This window comes from Gadus macrocephalus, chromosome 18 (assembly GCF_031168955.1).
Source record: "Gadus macrocephalus chromosome 18, ASM3116895v1".
In the NCBI taxonomy this organism is placed as follows: Eukaryota; Metazoa; Chordata; class Actinopteri; order Gadiformes; family Gadidae; genus Gadus; species Gadus macrocephalus.
This window is the reverse complement of record NC_082399.1, coordinates 14,355,732-14,376,740: the sequence shown is the minus strand read 5'-3', so window position 1 is coordinate 14,376,740 and position 21,009 is coordinate 14,355,732. Positions and strand designations below refer to the sequence as shown.

Sequence of the window (21,009 nt, the reverse complement as noted above, 5' to 3'; positions counted from 1 at the left end):
ACAGGAACACACACACACACAAACACACATACATGCACACCCTGCCAGTCATTGGGCTAGTTTCGTTCCAACACCCAGTGGAACGAGGTCCCATCTTGTTGTCGTCACCGCTGGGTGTTCCTCTGAGAACATGGCTGGTATGAATGGTGACGAGATCGATCCGTCCGTCCGTCTGTCACTGCCGTGAAAGCCTCTAAACGGACTGGTCCCAATTGGCCGTCATTATGCTCATAGCACATAGTTCTCCACTTAAATCCGGCGAGGCGATGAGTCATTTAAGCAGATGCTTTTGTCCGATGGTACTTAAGTGAATGGATTCAAATGCAGGTCATTGAGGAGCGGGTTAAAGGGCAGGTGTTGCCTTCCGCTACCAGGATGCCTCGAGGCCGACCGCCGACAATGGGGTTTGTTACAGGGAAGCAGTAGCTCAGGAGGTATAGCGGGTTGACTGGTAACCGGAAGGTTGCTAGTTTGATCCACGGAGTGTCGAGGCGTCCCTGAGCGAGACGCCTCACCAAGACTGCTCCCGACGAGCTGGCTGTCACCCTGCGTGGTCGACTCCGCTGTCGGTGTGTGAATGTCTGCATGAATGGTTGTAAGTCGCTTTGACACATTGACTTCTTTACCTCAGAGGTAATCAAGTGAGAAGGGAGAAAATAGTCTCCCCAGCTCCACATCCAATGTGTTCCGTTGACTTCATGGTTTGAACGAACAAAGTTTGGAGGAGAACTTAAAAGAGCACTTGGCTTAGGGTGGGAAAAGTGTTCAGGTCTGTCCCTCGAGGCGACACTAGCTCACATTGTTTCCAGTTCAAAGGTCAAATACTCTCTGAAAGTTGGCTATCAGTCACAACTTCAGGAATTGGCTTTCTTGCTCAGGGGCAGGTTGACACTTTTGCTGCCAGAAGGGACAGGGATCAACCTAGCAACCCTATGGACCTGCTCAACCTCCTGTTTCTGTTGTTGAGCACAAGTGGTGCTGCGTGCACACTCACATGCACACCTACAAATCTCTCTCTCACTCACACACATACACACACACCTCCCTCACTCAGACATATAAGACTTTAGTGTGTGTGTGTGTGTGTGTGTGTGTGTGTGTGTGTGTGTGTGTGTGTGTGAGGAGTGTGTCAGAGAGAGTGTAGGAGAGTGAGAATATGTGTGTGTGTGTGTGTGGGGGGGGATGCATAAGCTTCCATGCAGGTATAAACCTTGCATGTCGACACACACTTGAGATGCATGATATTAAGAGGCTCAAAGAACATGACGGGAGAAAGGGGCTAGAAAACAAGAAATAAACAACAGTCTGAGACATATGCAGCTCGTGAGAGAGGGAGATAGGGAGGCAAGACGGATGAATGGAATGAAGGCTGCATCTTCGTCATCAACTGCATGCTGTGTTGCATTGGGGAACAGCGGGGTAAACGTCAGCTGGTCTGAGCACTGTGAGGCCAAACACTAGAGTCCATTAGAAGAGCAAACCAACCAAATCAATGGTCTAGAATATCTCCCTCTTCCTATGTTCCCCTCCCTCCTTCCCACGGGAGGCCTCGCCTGCCCATTTCCATCCCAGACCTGAATCAGCACAGCTCTCACACACAGTCAAACGCTCTTTCTCTCTCTCTCGTGCGCTGTGCAAGTGATTTATGGATTCCCAGATCCACTAAGGATCTCTTCTTCCCTTATCTATAATGCAAGACTGACCTCGCTGAAACCCCCCCTCCCCCAACCCCAACCCCCCCAAATACTTTAGGTAGTGAACTAAACGTATTGTGGAAGGGGGCTGTGACGTCATCACTAGGGGACCACAAGCGTTATTAACATTAGAAAGATGCAAGTTGTATTTTTGTTTTTGCCATTTTCTGAAGTCTGTCCACTTATTTTGCACTATCCCCCGTGTGTTCCTTCTTAATTTATTTTTAAATATTGCTTCCCCCTGCATTGTCGGGAGGCTGAATTCCGATGGCCATCACAAGTCCCAAACAGCTCAGCATCGTTGTTGCCCTTCATTCCCTATGGGCATAATTCCCTGTATAGTGTTTTTTCTAACCAGGAGCCACTGGAAGCGCTTTACAATACTGCCCAACAACCCCCATTCGTGCACACATTCACAAACCAACAACGGTGTAAACCGTGCAAGGCGACAGCCAGCTCGTCAGGAGCAGTTAGGGTGTGTGTGTGTGTGTGAGTGTGTGTGTGTGTGAGTGTCTCGCTCAGGGACACCTTGACTCTCGGCAAGGAGGAGCCGGGGAATCGAACTAGCAACCTGCCAGCTACAAGTCAACCCGCTCTACCTCCTGAGCCACATGCCGCCCAGGTCATGGACACGGGGCTTCAGGGACTGAGGGGTTCATCTGAAGGCCCGTGTGGCTGTAATGGTGAAGAGGATTGGTTCCCATCATTCGTTGTTAATGTTCCATCAAACACACTTGGTGCAGTCAAAGGTTCCATTACCTTCATGGTAGTAGAAGGAGATTCTGTTGAGCAGATCAAAACATATGTTTGGTTTAAAGTAATTTAACTTTATTTATTTATTGTACGTGTGAGCCCTGCAGCAAAACAGATACACACACCCTAATTATTCAGATTCCAGACACTTGCGTGAATTCCCGCATTCATTCCGATCTACTTCCTGTTGTTTGCATCCTGCCAGACACCTTGTGCAGACAGAAGCTTCCAGCGCAGCCTAGCTTCAGGTTTCCGATAGCAACGGTTTGGATGTGAGGTTCTCTTGGCTCGGAGCAGCTCAGAGGGGAGTGTGCTCCAGCAAGACCATATGGCTGCGGCGCGAGTTAAAGTTTGAGCCGCGACGGGAGATGAAGAGGATTGATGTTCAGGGCGGATGCCCAGATGCCCGTACTCACACACACACCATCATGAATCACAGCTAGACCTGAGGGGGTCAATCTCTAACACGACAATTTCATTTCGAGCAAGAAGCGGCCTCTGTGCTGCTGCAGTCATTCCAAGAAAATGATGGAACTCTCCTCGCGTTCTGGAACCTGGTTGTTCCGGAACTTCTGTTCTGTGGTTTCAAATGAGCAACTCTCTCAGACTATTTAAATGAGCCAGATAAGTTATGTAAAACAATTATTGCATGAAAAGAAAAACACAAGCCAAACTTTCCCAATTCTTTTGCCATGCATTCATTTTGAATGTTGGTCTTTTCATATGCAAGGAATACGATCATACAAAACAGGGATGTTGGGTGGTGAACTGGAAAGATATATTAGTATTCATTCATATCTTCCAGCAAAATACAAGTTTTGTAGGCCTTTGCATTCCGCCGTTGATTCAGAAGTTTTCCATTCAAAGAAAGCAAGAGAGAGAGAGACAAAGAATAAGAGAGAGAGAGCAGGATGGAGGCAAAAAAGTTGGGAGACAGAGAGAAAAGGAGAGAGAAAGAAAGGGTGAAAAAGAAAGAGAACAGACTGACAGATGGACAGAGCACAGGAGAAAGAGCAGGAGAGAGAGAGAGATGCTGAGAGGAGGTATGATGATATGCACGCTGCTGTTAAGCCATGCAGAGGGGGTGCGTTGACTTCCTGACAACATCAGGTTATTGCAGTGTGATCGCCGCGGTTACCAGAGCTCACAGACGGATACAAGCGGCTGGCGGGTCTGGTGCACCTGACCTCTTCACGCCCCACGCTCTGACCTTATGGCTGGGGCGTGTCCACAACAAACCCCCCTGAATAACTGAGCTGAACTTTCATTTGATCAGACCCCTCTAGCAGACCCCTCATGACGCTGGCGTGCCCTTATGGAGACCCCAGGGTAGAGACTGGTGGAGGCTGGCAAAACATTGGGTTTTAATAGCAGTTCTTTTCTAGCACAGTGTTCTTTTAGCAACAGTGGCACAATTAAATACCACATTCAAGATCATAGAAGACATACCCCTGCACTCAAAATAAGATTTGACACAAAATCACTAGTGGGAGTGTACACCCAGATGCATGATGGGTAGATCAGCAAAAACCCTACCCAGTGGATTGGACCAACTGGTACGCTCCACTGATGGATCCATGATGCATCTGGGTGGACACTACCTCGGTTTAGGCTTGGTTTTGAAATGGATTGTAATCATCCCATGGAATAGGGACACTGTCACGCCAAACATTTTTCATTTTGTCGTTTAGTCGATGGTTTGATCCACTGTGACCTACGCCAAAGCGTAGCGTGACGTTTTTAACTTTGGCATCAATTTCAACGCTACAGAGGAAGAGCACTCGTTCATCAAACAAGGTTTTAAATATTTAAGAATACATCAATTGTTTAAAAGATTGTATCCCCTTAAAATGTGTGTGTCTGTGTGTGTGTGTGTGTGTGTGTGTGTGTGTGTGTGTGTGTGTGTGTGTGTGTGTGTGTGTGTGTGTGTGTGTGCGTGCGTGTGTGCGTGCGTAACATTATTGGGTAGATCAAAATGTCAAAATGTCGCAAGGCATTAATTGAAGGTTTCTCATTGTGCATGCAAAAGGCCTGGTGTCTGCTTATTAATTTAAATGAGAGAATGTGTAGTTACACGCTGGTTACACTGAAGTGCTCAGAAGTTGGCATTTCTTTATCATTGTGCTTTTTTATAATATATAAATATATAAGTGCAGCCTTCATTTGAATTCCAGCCAAGAGACAGTGGCCCCAGGGCCCGCATAAATACATATTAATGTAGAGAGATTTAAAGCCTGTCCACATTCCTATATATATTTGGGGTATTTACGTTTCTCTTTCCTGAACCCAACTGGTTGGCCAGGTGCATTTTCTGGAAGGAATTAAGAAAACAGGAAGCAGGTTGAAGAGCCCAACAAGGAAATCTTATTATGAGCCGTTTCCAATGACTTGTTCACGCGTGATCTCTTAGCCGAACAGCATCTGGTATGTAGGGTATGTTTGATTAGCATAGCAGGAATTATTTGCCAGTAAACTGTACACAGTTCAATTAAAGTACTTGAACAGAAAATACAATTACTTCTGAGATATTTTGCATGTATCATGTACACGGAGAAGAAAGTGAACTCAAACGAAGACAATCCAGACAAGCATTTATGGAATAGATTCCTCATTCTGGCGATGCCTCAGGGTGCATATTAAACAGATACCAATCCAACAGGAGGCACTGCATGTTTCCATCGGAGATAGAACATGCTTACCCTGTTCCTCTCAGCCCCTGCTGGGTCCTAAAGCATGTCCTGTTTCATGTGGACACTCAGAGACACTGGGCCAGAATGTTTGACTTGAGCTGATGCATGTGCACTATGAAGGAGGGTTATGTATCTTCCTATAATTAATAGCCATGAGCCACATAGTCATATTCATGTTCATTTGGGTTCCTTGACTAACAGCGAAAACACCAAGCTCATGTTCTGTTCATTGTTGGATCAATTCCCTCAATTAAATTACTTTTAATTTAGCCATGGATGGGGGTTCAATTCCCATTGGGGCCTCCAGTGCTAAGAAGGTATGCACCGCGGTGTGGTATTAGGCTATGGATGAAAAGGAATGCCAAACGGCGTTCAAATGACCCGATGACATCCATGTTGTAGTCACCAAACATCTAACCAACAAAAGACTATTTAGTTAACATTAGAGCAGAACTGAAATGCTGAACCCCAAGGATTGGACGAATCACCACCGCTGGCTTTGCTCAGCAACAAACAACCAGCGCTGGGTTAAAAATGGAAAATATTTCCCTGATAAACAGGATGTGACCTCTGAATGTTGTTGTCAGTGACTGAGGCGGCCGGATGGAAAAATACTTGAGGAAGACGCTCTCACACACGAACAGTGGGCTACAGTGACTCCCTGTGGAGCAACCCGTCGGCCTGGCATCACACGCACGCACACACACACACACACACACACACACACACACACACACACACACACACACACACACACACACACACACACACACACACACACACACACACACACACACACACATTGAGCGAGCATGAGGAATAAAAGTCAGTTCTTGTACACAGGGGGTATTTTGCCATGAAAAACTAAAAATGGCTTTAACCAGCTGAATAAATAACAAACGCAAAAAAGCTTTCATATCAAAAGGCCGATAAGAAAAAAAACGAATTTCTCAGAAGACTACATTTCTTCCCCTAGGACACGCACTCAGATCCAACCACAACAACACTTTCTATACAGAGGAATTACCCAACATAATTAAATCCAAAAGATCCTTTTCACAGAAGTGCCATAATGGGACAAAAACAGGTGATATGGCTCTGCCCTTTTGATGCAAAGATATACATATATAAACCCTGCATTGACTACTTTGACCGGTTCTAGAGCCAGATTGACTCCCTCGGACTCCCCACCAGCTTCCCACCCTTCAGGCTTTGCGTCTCCAATATGGCAGCGACATGGACATCCGATCCAAAGGCCAATGCAGTGTCTCTGTCAGTGTGGCTATGGTTTCAGGCACCACGGTACGGTGGCGGGCAGCAGTGGCCATTGGGCTTAGTGCTAGTGTTTCAGCGCCCGAGGGCTGAGCAGACGGCAGCCTGTCTCTCGGGGTCCGGCCTGTCCCAGAGGGGCTCCAGAGGGGCCACAGATGGGACCGGATTCGCTCGCACATGTCCGAACGGCCCCTTCGAACGACCTGGAAGTGGGCGTATTGATATCTGTTTTCAAGAGGGTACAAATGTTCGGGGGAAGGTGGAGGCATAGACCTTAGCTTCTGATAGTGCTGTTTACCTCTGAATGTGGATCAGCTCTCTCTCTCAGCCATGAGCTGTCCCCTGAAGACTGTTCTCTGTTTGTGTGTGTGAGTGAGTGAGTGTGTGTACAATAGTCTATAGTGTAGGTGATTCGGTAAGGGTGCACCCAAAGCATGGGGGATAATTCCGCGTCTGCTGTAGAAATGATCCAGCAAGGTGCTTAGCCCCTACCTGCTCCAAAACGACAAAAATAAAAATGGGTCACCTCAGATAAGAACTTCTGCAACATGCAAGATTGTGACATGTACTAATTGAAAAAAGAGTTGCCTAATTAGACTATAATGCCATTGTTTACTACGTATCCTCTTAATGAAACAAAACTCTCTTTCCTTCCTGTGCCTGGGCACAGACTACAACAGGCCATTTGAATAGTAGCCCTTATTGACCCGATCTCTGAGTAGCGCGCTGGTCCTGAACAATGCCTTGTAGTCTGGGGTCCGGGTCTGTCCCGGGGCGGGGGGAACACAATCAGGGGGCTGTGCTGTGGTTCTTAAAGACCGGACACTCTGTAGAAAACCCCAGAGACAAGTGTGCCAGTCTCTGGGTTAACAGCTTTAAGCCGGTTTCAGATACAGTGGAAAGAATGCTGATGGTTGGATGTGGAACCTCATCATTGGGTATATATTTTGGGGATTCTAGTTTTTTATTATACAAATAAATATATCTGTATTAATTCCTTTTAAGGTGTGAACTTTGTGCTGTGACACCTTAACATCCTGCTGGGGTTTATAAATTAAGTACATCTTATCTTTTACTCCTTTGTGTTTTAAAGGTAAGGTTTGTTTTCCTTTGAAGGGCATCTGATGTATGTATGGCACGACTGCTCAAAGGCACAGAGTCAGATTAAACAACTTTCCATAAAACATGAAAATGAATGATCAGTACCTTTTTCCCATCATATTTTATTATGATTCCGATAATGGTCACCAAACCTAATGGTCGACAATCAAATGTCAAACATGAGTGGGATGAATTTTAATCCAGTCACTCCCATACATGCAACTTCTCACCCTAATAGTTGTACTAGTGTTTGATTAGAATTGTTTAAGTCACATCATATGAGAACTATGTCATTATCATAGTCAAGGTGTTCAACACAACTAGCACAGTACAGCTAGTTTTAACTACACTCCCTATGACACAATTTGATTAGGAATGGTAATTGCTTTCTAATTGAAAAAATTATCGTTTTTTTGATTATGAAATGTAGTTCCTTTCCCCTGAAATGTCGGGCTGAACACAAATAAAGAACAGGAGGGTTGATGATTCAAATATTAAATGGATCATAAAATGGTGTTATTGTCTGATGGAGGACTAATTTCATGTGACAAGATACAGATTCAGCATCAGCAAAAGCTATGCGTTAACCAAACAGTGTGATCCACCACTCAATAACCACATGTTGATGTTTTCATCTTCAGTGCCCGACTGCTTTATGCTAGCGGCCAGGTAAATCAAGGGTATTATTTCACCAAAAGAAATCGAAGGCAAGGAGTCCATTGTGGAAATAAACGGACAAATGTTGTTCCTTTGCAGGTCACGGTGCTCTGCAACCAAACTAAATGCATTCACCTCCGGTTTGTGGCAGACATCGGTTTCCCATTGGTTGCCCTTTAGACCCTAATTGGCCAGACAGTGCGCCACCGCCCTGCTTATGCAACATTCCCTCTCTGACTGGGAACGCATTGGTTGGACCCGCCCTCGGCTCTGAAACAAACGGCGTGTAGGCGAAACCCAAAAAATAAAGAAGAAGAAGTCTCTTTTTAGAATGTCAAAACATGAGGACATGTTGCTTATCATTTCACTCACTTATTATTCAGTACTCTACTCTCCCTTGGATGCTTTGGAGTGGATAGAGCTTGAACTCGGGCGAAGTTCGTTGACTTCAAAGTGAAAATACTTTAATTGGCCTCAAATGGATCAACACCAAAATATACACGTGACTGCAAGTTTGGCACAAGGCCAGTTAAATTAAGTTTCTCTAACATTTCCAGTAAAATGTTTCTGAAATATCTGAGACTTTCATATCCAATGAGCCACCACAAAGGCTACTAAGGGTTGTAAGAAATGCCAAATTACTTACCAAAGTTATTCTTAATTAGCACTTTTTTTATTTTCTTAATTAGCACTTTTACTAATGGTGGTTCTAATCACAGGAACACATGCTACTCGTTCCATGTGTGCTCATGAAAAGCAAGCGAGGAACATCAATTGTGGAGAAATTCCCAAAGCGAGATGTTACCAATCGAGAAACAATTCTGTCTCTTGCTGCTGCTATGGGTCGACCTCGGTTTGAGCATTCCACACTCTCAGCTTCCATGGGATTGCACATTTCTGTTATTTAGCAATAATGGTTAACGACTCTAATGGAAGCGGCTGACCAAAAAACACATGACTCTGCATAGCGTTAGACCCGCCGGGAGGGAAAAGCACCAGCCAAGCAGATAGGCCAGTAATGAGCTGCCTGCACACAGTCACTGGCTGTTGTCCTCAGTATATTCAATCAATGTGGACTGGGAGACAGACCGGAGTGAGAAGATTCCTTTTATTTTGGCCATAACTGAGAACTGAGGTTTATGATAAATGTTAGTGTCATTGTTTGGCTAATTCTACAAAGCACATATTTTACTCCCTCGCTGTGGAAGGCTGGATACCTGGCATTGTACTTCCTCTTCCTCTCAAACAGCAACACCCTGTGTGTGTGTGTGTGTGTGTGTGTGTGTGTGTGTGTGTGTGTGTGTGTGTGTGTGTGTGTGTGCCTGTGCCTGTGCCTGTGTCTGTGTCTGTGTCTGTGTCTGTGTCTGTGTCTGTGTCTGTGTGTGTGTGTGTGTGTGTGTGTGTGTGTGTGTGTGTGTGTGTGTGTGTGTGTGTGTGTGTGTGTATATATAGTGTCACATTCCGGTGCAACCTTTGAACAATCGCGTCAAGGCGATGGAATGGATGGATGAATGGAGAGATGGATTGATGGATGGATGGATGGATGGATGGATGGAGGGCTGACTGATGGATGGATGGATGGATGGATGGATGGATGGATGGATGGATGGATGGATGGATGGATGGATGGATGGATGGATGGATGGATGGATGGATGGATGGATGGATGGATGGATGGAAGGTGGGATGGTGTGAGGATGAGGGGCAGTGTAACATAAGATTTGTTCAGAGTGATGCTTGGCCTTTGCAAGAGGCTCCTTACTTCCGGCTATGAACTTGACCCTGAAAGGCCCTGGCAAGTACTAAAATCAAAGTTGTTAAAAGGCAAATGCCATCGATCCAGGGTGCGTCGATGGGGACTTTGCTTGGGTTTTTATGTAATGTGTGTGTGTTTATGTTCATATAGGGAAACCCGCCTCAGCATTAATTTAGCCAGCTAGACAAGAGACAAAGGTTGCGGCCTTTAGTTTGACATTTACGGCCATGTAAACACACAGACACACAGACACACAGACACACAGACACACAGACACACACACACACACGCGCACACACACACACACACACACGCGCACACACACACACACACACACACACACACACACACACACACACACACACACACACACACACACACACACACACACACACACACACACACACACACACACACACACACACACAAACACAGACAAAAACAGCTTTTGGCCGGTTTCTCTTTGAAATCCCCCTGCTATTAAACAGAGAGAGCATACTTTTTTGTGTGTTTGCAACTTGCAGGTGTCCTCCATTAAGACCAACATATTGGATTGGAGTTAAACTTTAATGAGTGTTCATTAGTGTAGACCATTAGTACATCTGGATAGTTATGTTTTTTGAATGAAGAATTATGATGAAGAATGGCCTTGTTTGGGTAGTGTGATGAGTGCATTTGAGTGCTGTTTCTCATCTCTCTACGTTGATTTCAATTCAAAATCTATAATATTGATCCTCATCTCCTGTTCTTATTCTGTTACTCAGACCAACACGCACACACTTGCACACCAACACACACACACACACACACACACACACACACACACACACACACACACACACACACACACACACACACACACACACACACACACACACAGCGTCGGACAAGCAATGTCGTCTTTCAGGCTGCCCTTCAGCATGTTTACTACATCGTGAAGCCACTTCACGATGTGACACTGGGTTTGAAGTGGACCCAGACTTCATTCAATTACAGAATCCTCCGTTCCCTCTAGCATATACGTCTAGAAGCTCTATATCGACATCTAACTTTGTATGGAGAAAAGAGCGCTGATATAGGCTGAATCTGATCTTCAAGGTCCGGGGCCCCTCTCCTCCGGGCCCGTGCTCCAGCCGTCAGCGCAGTGTTCAGCTGACAGCACAGGGTCACCCGCCTAGAGAATGGCTGTATGGATGACCATCGGCCCGATTGAGGGCTGTATTGTACTGTGCAGGGAGAGGAATGTGTCCCCTAGGTCTAATCACAATAAAGGGAATTCAGCAGCCCCCCCCCCCCCCCCCCCCCCCACCTCCACTGAAAAACAAAAATGCCATTCTCCCAGTCCGCCAGGTGACAGTTTGTTTGAGCCGTTTATTACATCGCTCTGAAACATGTGTCACAATGCGCCCCTCGCCGCCTCATTCAGACGCCATCGACCAATCAAAGCGGCTCGCGCCCGTCCCCCAACCCGTGCTTCACAATCACCACCCATACACTGGGAGAGAGAGAGAGTGGGAGAGAGAGAGAGAGAGAGAGAGGGAGAGGGAGAGGGAGAGAGAGAGAGAGAGAGAGAGAGAGAGAGAGAGAGAGAGAGAGAGAGAGAGAGAGAGAGAGAGAGAGAGAGAGAGAGAGAGAGAGAGAGCGACCAATAGAGAGAGGCCAATATATGGGGAGAGAGCATGCGAGGGAGAGAGATCTATGAGATGCTGTCTAGTACACGGCCATTACATATAATGATTGTAATTATTTCTCAAGGTCCTCCATTATGTGTTGTCGGGCAACAGGAGTTGAAGGTTAAAGTGAGTGAGAGAAAAAAAGTTAGGGCTAACTAGGATTAACTGCCGACACCGATTCAGTCCTAAACTTTATTTGTCGCACCATAGCCGGTATAATCACAATCCTAACGTGTCTGTCTGCAGGAAATAGAAAACCCGTACGAAACAGTTAGAGTTCATCCGAATATAAATATGAACATGTAATAACTCTTTCCCTTATTACTGGCTTGCAGGGATTGACTTATCCACAAGGCCTGTGTTTGAAAGCGGACAACTACATAGTGTCTATCACATGATGGATATAGCTGTGTGATCTTTGTACTGGAGGTTATTTCAAAATGTTAGCAAGGCATCGCATTGGATTGGTAATACACAATAAATGAGTCTACATGTCGGCGACATCATGGTTGTTTGTGTTTGTTTGTCCACAGGTTCAACGTATTACGACAACGTGCGACCGCTGGCCTATCCCGATGCCGACGCTGTGCTGATCTGCTTCGACATCAGCCGTCCCGAGACACTGGACAGCGTGCTCAAAAAGGTCAGGGGAACATGCTCTGCTGTCCGTCTGTCTGTCTGAATGACTGTCTTCTGATGTTAACCCAAGCCCACTTGTTATTGTGCGAGACGGTTAGCTTTCTTTAACTCCCTGGGATTCTCTCTTGCATCATATTATCTTCTAAGTCTGCCATTTTCTACCATTTTCTTAGAATTTAATCGCATTTCAGAGTACTGGAAATGAAGTCATCACTGCTAGCTTTAAAGGCCAACAATATGTACTCTCCACGCCGATATTCTTGGACTTTTGGTCATGGCATTTGCTACATGCAATTAAGTAGTGATTGCTTAACGTAGCCAACCTAATCTTGAAGCTGCTATTGGCAGCTTCATGTGGTTGAACATGAACATTGAGAAGACGCACTATGATCGGTCCTCTGATAACCACAGGTATCCAAATAAAGCAGTCCTTTGAAGGCCGAACAAATGTCTAAAAAAGTGTGGGAACAACATGGGGAAGGAGAGTCCACGCATTCTGCCGACATTCGTCCTTTTTTAAGTAAAATCAATCACGGTTGACATCATCAAAGAAGGCCCTTAAGACCTTTGGAGGGTTCCCATGTGAGAGGGGTCCGACTTGAACCCTGACCCTGCCAGGACCCCAGATGTTGTTGGCCTTGTTAGCGCTGATGAATACGGCCTTGGCACAATGCCCCCACCGCATTCCACAGTGACATGTCGAGATAAAGCCCGCCCAAAACCGCCAGCACAAAAACAATGGCCGACATCCCAGAGTTCACAGTGCTAAGGTGGTTTAAAACGAGCTGGTTAAGTAAAGACAGACCTAAAACGAACTGATGGCCTCTTGCAGCGTTGTATTTGTCCAAATCATCGTTACGCCGACAAATATATTTACTACATCAACCTTCCTAAATGATTCCAAACACTCGAAATCTATTCAAATGAAATCTAGTTGGCAGGAAGCTGCTGCCATTCTAGGTTCAAATCCCAATGTCTGCTCAACGGTGACTAAAGGAAGGCTGCTAACTGCTGGCATTATTGACATGCCCCATCTATACCTGCTCCATAACCATCACGTCATTCACTTTGTTAAAAACGGTCTGATAAAGTGAGTAATAGCAATGCTAAAATTAGTTAGAGCATCTTCAGACACAGACAATAGCATTTGCAGCTCTCTGCCTGGTAAAAATGAAGAGGGTGTGAGCTGCTATTCTTTGTAAGTGTTAGTGGGTGACGTCAACCCCTGTGGCCACTGTGAGCCAATCAGTGAGATACAATAACAGATGTTCGACGCCAGGCGCACTATATCCCAGAGATGTGATCTAGGTGTTTACAATTTGTAACTAGATTTTCTGTCTTCCTCAAATCTCACCCTGCACAACTCCATCTCTCAGCTTTTAACACATCACAACCCTCTCAGCTGCACTAACCGAACCTCCCACACACACACACACACGCACGCACACGCACGCACGCACGCACGCACGCACGCACGCACGCGCGCGCACGCACACACACACACACACACACACACACACACACACACACACACACACACACACACACACACACACACACACACACACACAGCACTTCAATGTGTGATCGCTCCAGTTCAATTTGTTTGTAGGTGTGCTGTGCATGCAAGCGTTTGTGCGTGTGTGTGTGTGTGCATGGGAACACGTGGGTTTCCAGATGCTTCACTATATGTCCCTTCGTTAAAGGTTCACATGCGGGGGCTTACCCTGCAGCCGAATGGGCCGGGGGTCCATCTCTTAAACGTTTAAAGCGTACCAAAGCCATCCAATTTAACCCCTACCTGCTCCTTGTCGTGAATTCACGGTACGTTGCTGAGAAGAGAAGCACACACTGAATTGGTATTTCAATAAAATATGTGACTGAGGCTGTGCCACATTTTTATAATGGTGATTGACACATTGTCACAGCAAACAAAATCTAATAATTGTCACAACCGCCGTTGACCCAATGATTTCTGTGTCCAACTCCTCCTCTCTCCTTTCCTCAAAATAGGTGTTGACACCCTGTTCAAAGCAGCAGGGGGAAGGGGAGTGGGGGGAGAGGGGGGGGGGGGAGGGAGGGGAGTGCTTGGGTAATACATTTGGTTAGGTGATTATCTAAATAGCTTGGGAAAAACGACTTGTTGCTTTCCCTTCAAAGCGTATTCCCCTGGTTAACGTTCTATAAATGTGAGCAGTGAACATATTACAAAATAATGGGGCCTATTAAAGCCTAGGTTATAATTGGGTTATTCCATTTTATTACCAACTGAATGGGAACGACCAATGTTTCTTCTGTCAGTGCAGTTATGGCGATGGGAGGTTAGGCTACGGGAGTTCACCTGAACTGCGATGGACCTTGACCACACCTTTTTCGACACTTAAAAATCAGATTAGGCCTTGCTCTTAGATGACATGAACCATGTAAACAAACCAACTATAATATTGCCCTTTAAATTGATAGTACCTATCTTTCTCCTCCTGATTCTGAGCTGGCGGTGAATACTGCTGCCGATTTGCGATTTTATCAACTGACAGATTTTCCTACTAATTTCTACTGTGATATTTTAATAACACAAAAAGCAATCATACAATATCACGTAGGATTGCTGCATGGACGCCAGTGTCTATCAGATCCACCCGGCGGTCTGATTCCCAATTGGATACGGCAGAGCTTGTAGGCTACGATTTTCTGACGACACATGGCTTCCATAGTAGGAGAATAGGCCTTCTTCCAATTATCCAAAAGCAAATAGGTGGTTGAACAGTGAAATGGAGAAAGAGAGAAAATTGAAAGAATAAAAAAATGAGAGCGAGAACCGAGATACACAGTGAGAATCAAAATAATAGAAAGCGTAAAGGATAATAAATAGAGGTAGTTAAATGAAAAAGAAAAGGAGAGAGAGAGGGGGGGGGGAGCGAGCCTTTGGTTTCCCAGAGTGCACTGTGGCAGTTGTGCTCGGTGGCATGCTTCATGCTGTTGTGTGAGTAGCAGGTTCTGTAGACACCCCCCCCCCCCCCCCCCCCCGCCCTCACTCACTGAACTGCTGCCATTATGACTCATTGTGTTCGGACCTGTCGCGCTCCACTCTGTTTCACAGCAGACAGGTTCTCGACACATGGTACTCTGAAAGACTGTCGGTCATCTAAAATCATCCAGCTCCCATCGTTTCTCCACACTCTAGGTGCTCGTGTTTACCGAACATGGCCGCCTCCTCCTCCTCCTGCCACCATCGCATTTCTATTTTGTCAAGCATTTTGTTTTGTCGTTCTTTCACAAAGTTCTACCCAAAGGGAAGCAAGCTTACAATCTCTCCCATTCGTGACACACACACACACACACACACACACACACACACACACACACACACACACACACACGCACACACACACGCACACACACACACACACACACCAGACATGATGAGGACCGTAGTTAGCATCTCATGCTTACGATGTGTTTTGAGAGGCTAGCAAAGTGCCAAGGTTGGCATCGGCTGCCAAGGAAGCTTGTTGTTCACCATCGCTCTCAGATAGCGTTCTCAGCTAGCCTCGCTCCCCACTGCGCTCGCACTGTACTGAATGGACGGCAGCATGCTGCGCCACTAACACCGCACACAGGATGGGGTTTCACGGAGAGACACAGGAAACCTAACCTCACAGAGGTCTGCATGTCGGCAGAGAGACGAAGGGGCAGAATAAATCACTGCCCTATGAAGCCCAATCCAAATGCCGTGCAGAAAGACCGGACACAAGTGGAGCAAGGATATTTCTTAGCCCGTAATATTAGGAAGGGGGTGAAAAATAATAATAAATCATAGAAATGTGATTATAATAACTCATGATTATGTATTTCTTCTTACCCGTAGCCAATTTTTTTTCCTCAAATGTGCGTTTATTAGTGTTCAACTTTCATTCACATCACAGGTAAAGTTTGTTGTTATGACGTAGCTATTATTAACATTCAGCACGGGCAAAACAAGCTAAGTTAAAAATACAGACACGTATCCTCAGGGAACAGGTAGGGGATCGGGGCATCTGACCGACATTGGGAATCGAACACAGAAACTTCTGGCCTGAAGTTTCTGTGTTCGATTCTCAATGTCAACAATCCCCTGCCCCTCTTTGGTGACCTGTGGGATGGGATCCTGTGTTCTACTGCGTATTGATGCGTGGTTCTGTTGCCCTCCACAGTGGCAGGGGGAGACCCAGGAGTTCTGCCCAAGTGCCAAGGTGGTGTTGGTGGGCTGCAAGCTGGACATGAGGACCGACCTGGGCGTCCTAAGAGAGCTGTCCAAACTCAGACTCATCCCGGTCACCCACGAACAGGTGAGACCCGCTCTCGCCCCAAACATGACAGAGTGAGACGCCACCGTGGCCTCTGTGATCTGCCTCAGAATCAGAAGCAGAGTTACTTTTATCACATGTTATTGTACCCAAGTACACAAGAGTTCAATTCTTAGGCTTGGTTCCTCATAGCACACTGCCACATAGCAGCAACAATACAAGATAAAATAAAAATAGAGATAAGTAAAAATAGATAAGATGAGATAAAAAAGTGAGAAGTAAAAATAAGTAGCAGCATCAATAGATCACAATAATAATAATTAATAATTAATAATTAATAAATAAATATCCTCCTTCAGATGAGAAACGGGATATGACAAGAGGATGGACTGACAGATGTGTATTCATAGATCAGGTTTTCTAGTCTGGATAACGAGACTACTTAAGGAGGACACGTTGACAAAGTTAGAAGTACTATTTCTGCTTATGTCCGCCCACTCGACCTTGTGTCCCTGTGTGCTGTTAAACTACAAATATCAAGATGTGGGCCTTGTGAAGCTAGCTGATAGGAGAATAAGCCTCTAGTAGAATAAGCCTCTGATTGAACCTAATGAGCAGGTTATTACAATAACCCTCCCTGATTGGCTGACATGGCTGCCAGTTATCACAATAACCCTCCCTGATTGGCTGACATGGGTACCAGTTATTACAATAACCCTCCCTGATTGGCTGACATGGGTGCCAGTTATTACAATAACACTCCCTGATTGGCTGACATGGTTGCCAGGCGATGTCACTTACGCCAAGTCACTTGGCACCAATTTGTGCCAATCAGAACACATAATTTGCGTAACCTGTTGCGTAGCTACCTGTTAACTGACTCTTGAGTTTTGATTGACCAAATCACTATTTTTGGGTTCCACAGGCAATGATGTGGTTGAAGAAATATGTGAGGAACGAGACAGTGTAGACACTATGAAGATATATCTAAACAATGCCAACAATCTCTATCTAAGATGAATGCAAGATATCTTTCTACATGATCTTTATATTATTACTGGCTAGTTACAAAAAAACACGAATGATAGAAGAATCAGAAGAATGAAAGGGAGTGAAATGATGACAGTGTGTTGAAACAGAACCAATGCTTCTCATCAAGGAGGACGCTCATACTTGCCCCTCTGTTTAGTGCTTGCCGTCATGGGCGTTGAATATTTCATCTCTGTGTTAAGAGTCTCAACTTTAATAGCTTTTAAAGAATGCACTGCTTGCAAACAAGCGGTCTGATATGTTGTAATTAGAGATGAATGGGAGTACATATTCTACTTATAGAAGTGACATAATACACTTAAGAGCATTGTACACATGGGGCTCCTAATGCCCTCCTCTGAATGAACGGATGTATCCATGGGAAACCATCTAGCAAATGCTTTACACTCGGGGGAACTGGGAGTTTAACACGATGGATTACGGATCAAACATGAATGTTTAAACCATTTTTAATGAAGAAATAGGCATCATTATGCACACACACGCGTGTGCACACACACACACACACACACACACACACACACACATGCAGTCATAGAAACACACACACACACACACACACACACACACACACACACACACACACACACACACACACACACACACACACACACACTCTGTTCAATCCTAAAGATGTTTATGAATCAGGGTTTTTTTATCAACATAAATTAGATGCATAATAGGAGTAGGAGGGATGAGCTGTGAATGCGTAACACAGCCTCTGAAACCCTTCTACCGCCGCAGCGTTGACCTTCCCAGTGTTGACGTGTCTCTAACATGACTCCTCTGTCTCCGCTGCGTCCTGAAGGGCACCAGCCTGGCGCGGCAGATCGGCGCCGTGGCGTACGCCGAGTGCACCGCCAAGTACTCTGAGAACAGCGTGCGCGACGTCTTCCACGTCACCACCCTGGCCTCCGTGGCGCACCACCTCCGGCCCCCGCTGAAGCGCTCCGGCTCGCGGCGCGGCCTCAAGCGCGTCTCCCAGCAGCCGCCACGGACTGAGCTCCACGAGCGGCCGCCGGCGAGCGGCCGCAAGGACCGCGCCAAGAGCTGCGTGATCATGTGACGGGGGAGCGCAGGAAGCGGTCGTCGGGAGAGGAAGGAGAAGGAGACGAACGGGACCGAGCCGCCGCACACATTGAACTTAATTTATTGGTTTACCTTGGTCGATTGTTTGCACACTGCGTTCGAGGACAATGTGAAACGCAAAAAAAAGAACTAAACTACAGATGGACGCCTGAGTCTGTGGACGATGAGTCCGTCGACGGCGATGCTTTCATGGTGACATTTTTGTTTGGTGTGTTTTTTTCTGTCAGGGAACGCCTTCACGGTTGCGGTATGCAAGTGTTTAGCTGTGATTATTTTCGGACCCGACCCCTGAGCACATGGGCAAAACAAACGCAGACGCTAATGGGTTTGCTAACTAATGGGTTTGCTCGCACCGGAGGTGGCAGGTGAACAGTTAAGAGAATGTTTGGGGGAGGCGGTGTGGGCGTGTGAATGTAGTAAGGCTGGGTTAAGAGAGGACTTTGTTTCAGGATGGCTCGAGTTCAACTGGTTTAGGACGAACCAGTCTTGATATTTTGTAATATCATGTCCCTACAATGGCATCATATCCTCTGCTGAAGGAAAAGCAAGAAAAAGCACAAGGAGTTGTTATCAGCACGGCTGTTAAAGAGAGTCAGGGAGTTGAACTGTTGTGGCGCTTTATTTAAAGCGTGTTCAAAAGGAAAAAAATACAATACAAGGAAGGGCCTGGTGGACAACCGCTACTCAAATTTTCTAAAACCGCAAGTGCTTTTGAAAAACTGGAAATTAAGTATTTACTCAAAATGAGGACACTTAAGTGTTGTGAAATGAACTACACTGGAAGGTCAAAGTTGAAGAGGGGAGGTCGTATCAACTGTAACACTGTACATGAAACGCCGAAATAAAGGGATCTCGCTCTGCTAAATGTATAAAAGCCTCAATATATAGTCTTTCTTTGATGTCGACCTTCATTTCAACCTGGTATTTTCAGACGGTTTCTAACGAAACGACATTTGATTGCACAAAAAAAAAAATTGGATTTCGGTTGAACAGTTTCACTGTAAAAGCTATTTTCCTGTAAGAAATAAATTATGTTTTCCGAGGGAGAGAGGCAAAATGCTAAGATACCTCCTGGGGTGTTGGACAGGGTTTCTGCTTTTTATAAACACTAAGCAATGCTTACACTTCGAGAAAACAAGACAGACTTTGAAAATGTCTTGTCACATTGACAAACAAAATATCTGAATTGATTAAAGTGAGCAACTATTGTATAAGTACATCGTGGTACTAAGAGATAAGGTGATAACTATTAGTGACAGAGTTTCATTTTTAAAGGCACCCAGTGCAACTTTCGAGGCAAAAATGAACATTCAATTTCTAGTCTTTTTTTACACGTAGTATATTTCAATAACTCCCTACCATTACATATCGACATTCAAGGAGCGAAGATGAGACGTCGTTGTGTGGTGAGAACTGATAGAAAATCGTAAACAAAAACAATGGGCACCATCTTCTTTATTTATTGTAACCTACAAAAAATAACCCAGGATTCCAGTCGGCAAGCCTCTGAGTTTTCCGAACACGTGACGTCGCTATTTGGGAGCGCATGGTTTTATCTACAAGATGGCGGATCACATTTTAGAATCTCCGGAAGCGTTCGGGACTCATCGGTCTTGTTCCGAGGATTGCCGACTGGAATCCTGTTTATTTTTGTGAGATCGCAATAAATAAAGAAGATGGTGCCCATTGTTTTTGTTTACGATTTTCTATCAGTTCTCACCACACAACGACGTCTCATCTTCGCTCCTTGAATGTCGATATGTAATGGTAGGGAGTTATTGAAATATACTACGGGTAAAAAAGACTAGAAATTGAATGTTCATTTTTGCCTCGAAAGTTGCACTGGGTGCCTTTAACAGTGCAACTTACTACTTTCAATATCGGACATAGAGAACAAAAGATTTGTTATTATCAGTTATTTACAAATGTTTATGTGCATATATATATATATATATATATATATGTATCCATTTATATATGTACATATATATATATCTATATGTATCCATTTATATATCTATATATATATAGATATATAAATGGATATACTATATATGTACGATAAATACTATATAGGCCATTGAATTCATACATCAATAATATATATTCAAAAAGTAAAATATCAAAAGGGCATTATCGCTCAAAGTATGTGACTGATTCTCGGGTTGTCCCAGAGGACACCTTTTCCATCGACAGCACTTAGCTAGCTCTGAGCGGTGGCGAACTGACATGTCACACAACCACCACAAACCCGGGGTGGCAGCTAGTGTGAGGTCACAGCACCGCCAGCGAGATGAGTGCAGACCTCCGACCAGCAGGGAGGTCTTCATGGATGGCTCAACGCTTTTA

The 21,009-nt window shown here is 45.2% G+C and overlaps 1 protein-coding gene across 1 annotated transcript in view; it reads left to right on the top strand.

Moving 5' to 3' along the window:
• The window catches only part of LOC132446013 (rho-related GTP-binding protein RhoN-like), a 21,712-nt gene extending 2,178 nt beyond the window's left edge, over positions 1 to 19,534 (top strand). The window contains exons 3-5 of the mRNA XM_060036061.1: positions 12,130 to 12,239; positions 16,429 to 16,563; positions 18,380 to 19,534. Of these exons, the coding sequence (XP_059892044.1) occupies positions 12,130 to 12,239; positions 16,429 to 16,563; positions 18,380 to 18,637 (503 nt within the window). The 3' untranslated portion in view covers positions 18,638 to 19,534. The remainder of the gene's footprint in view (positions 1 to 12,129; positions 12,240 to 16,428; positions 16,564 to 18,379) is intronic.
• The last annotated feature ends 1,475 nt before the right edge of the window (positions 19,535 to 21,009 follow it).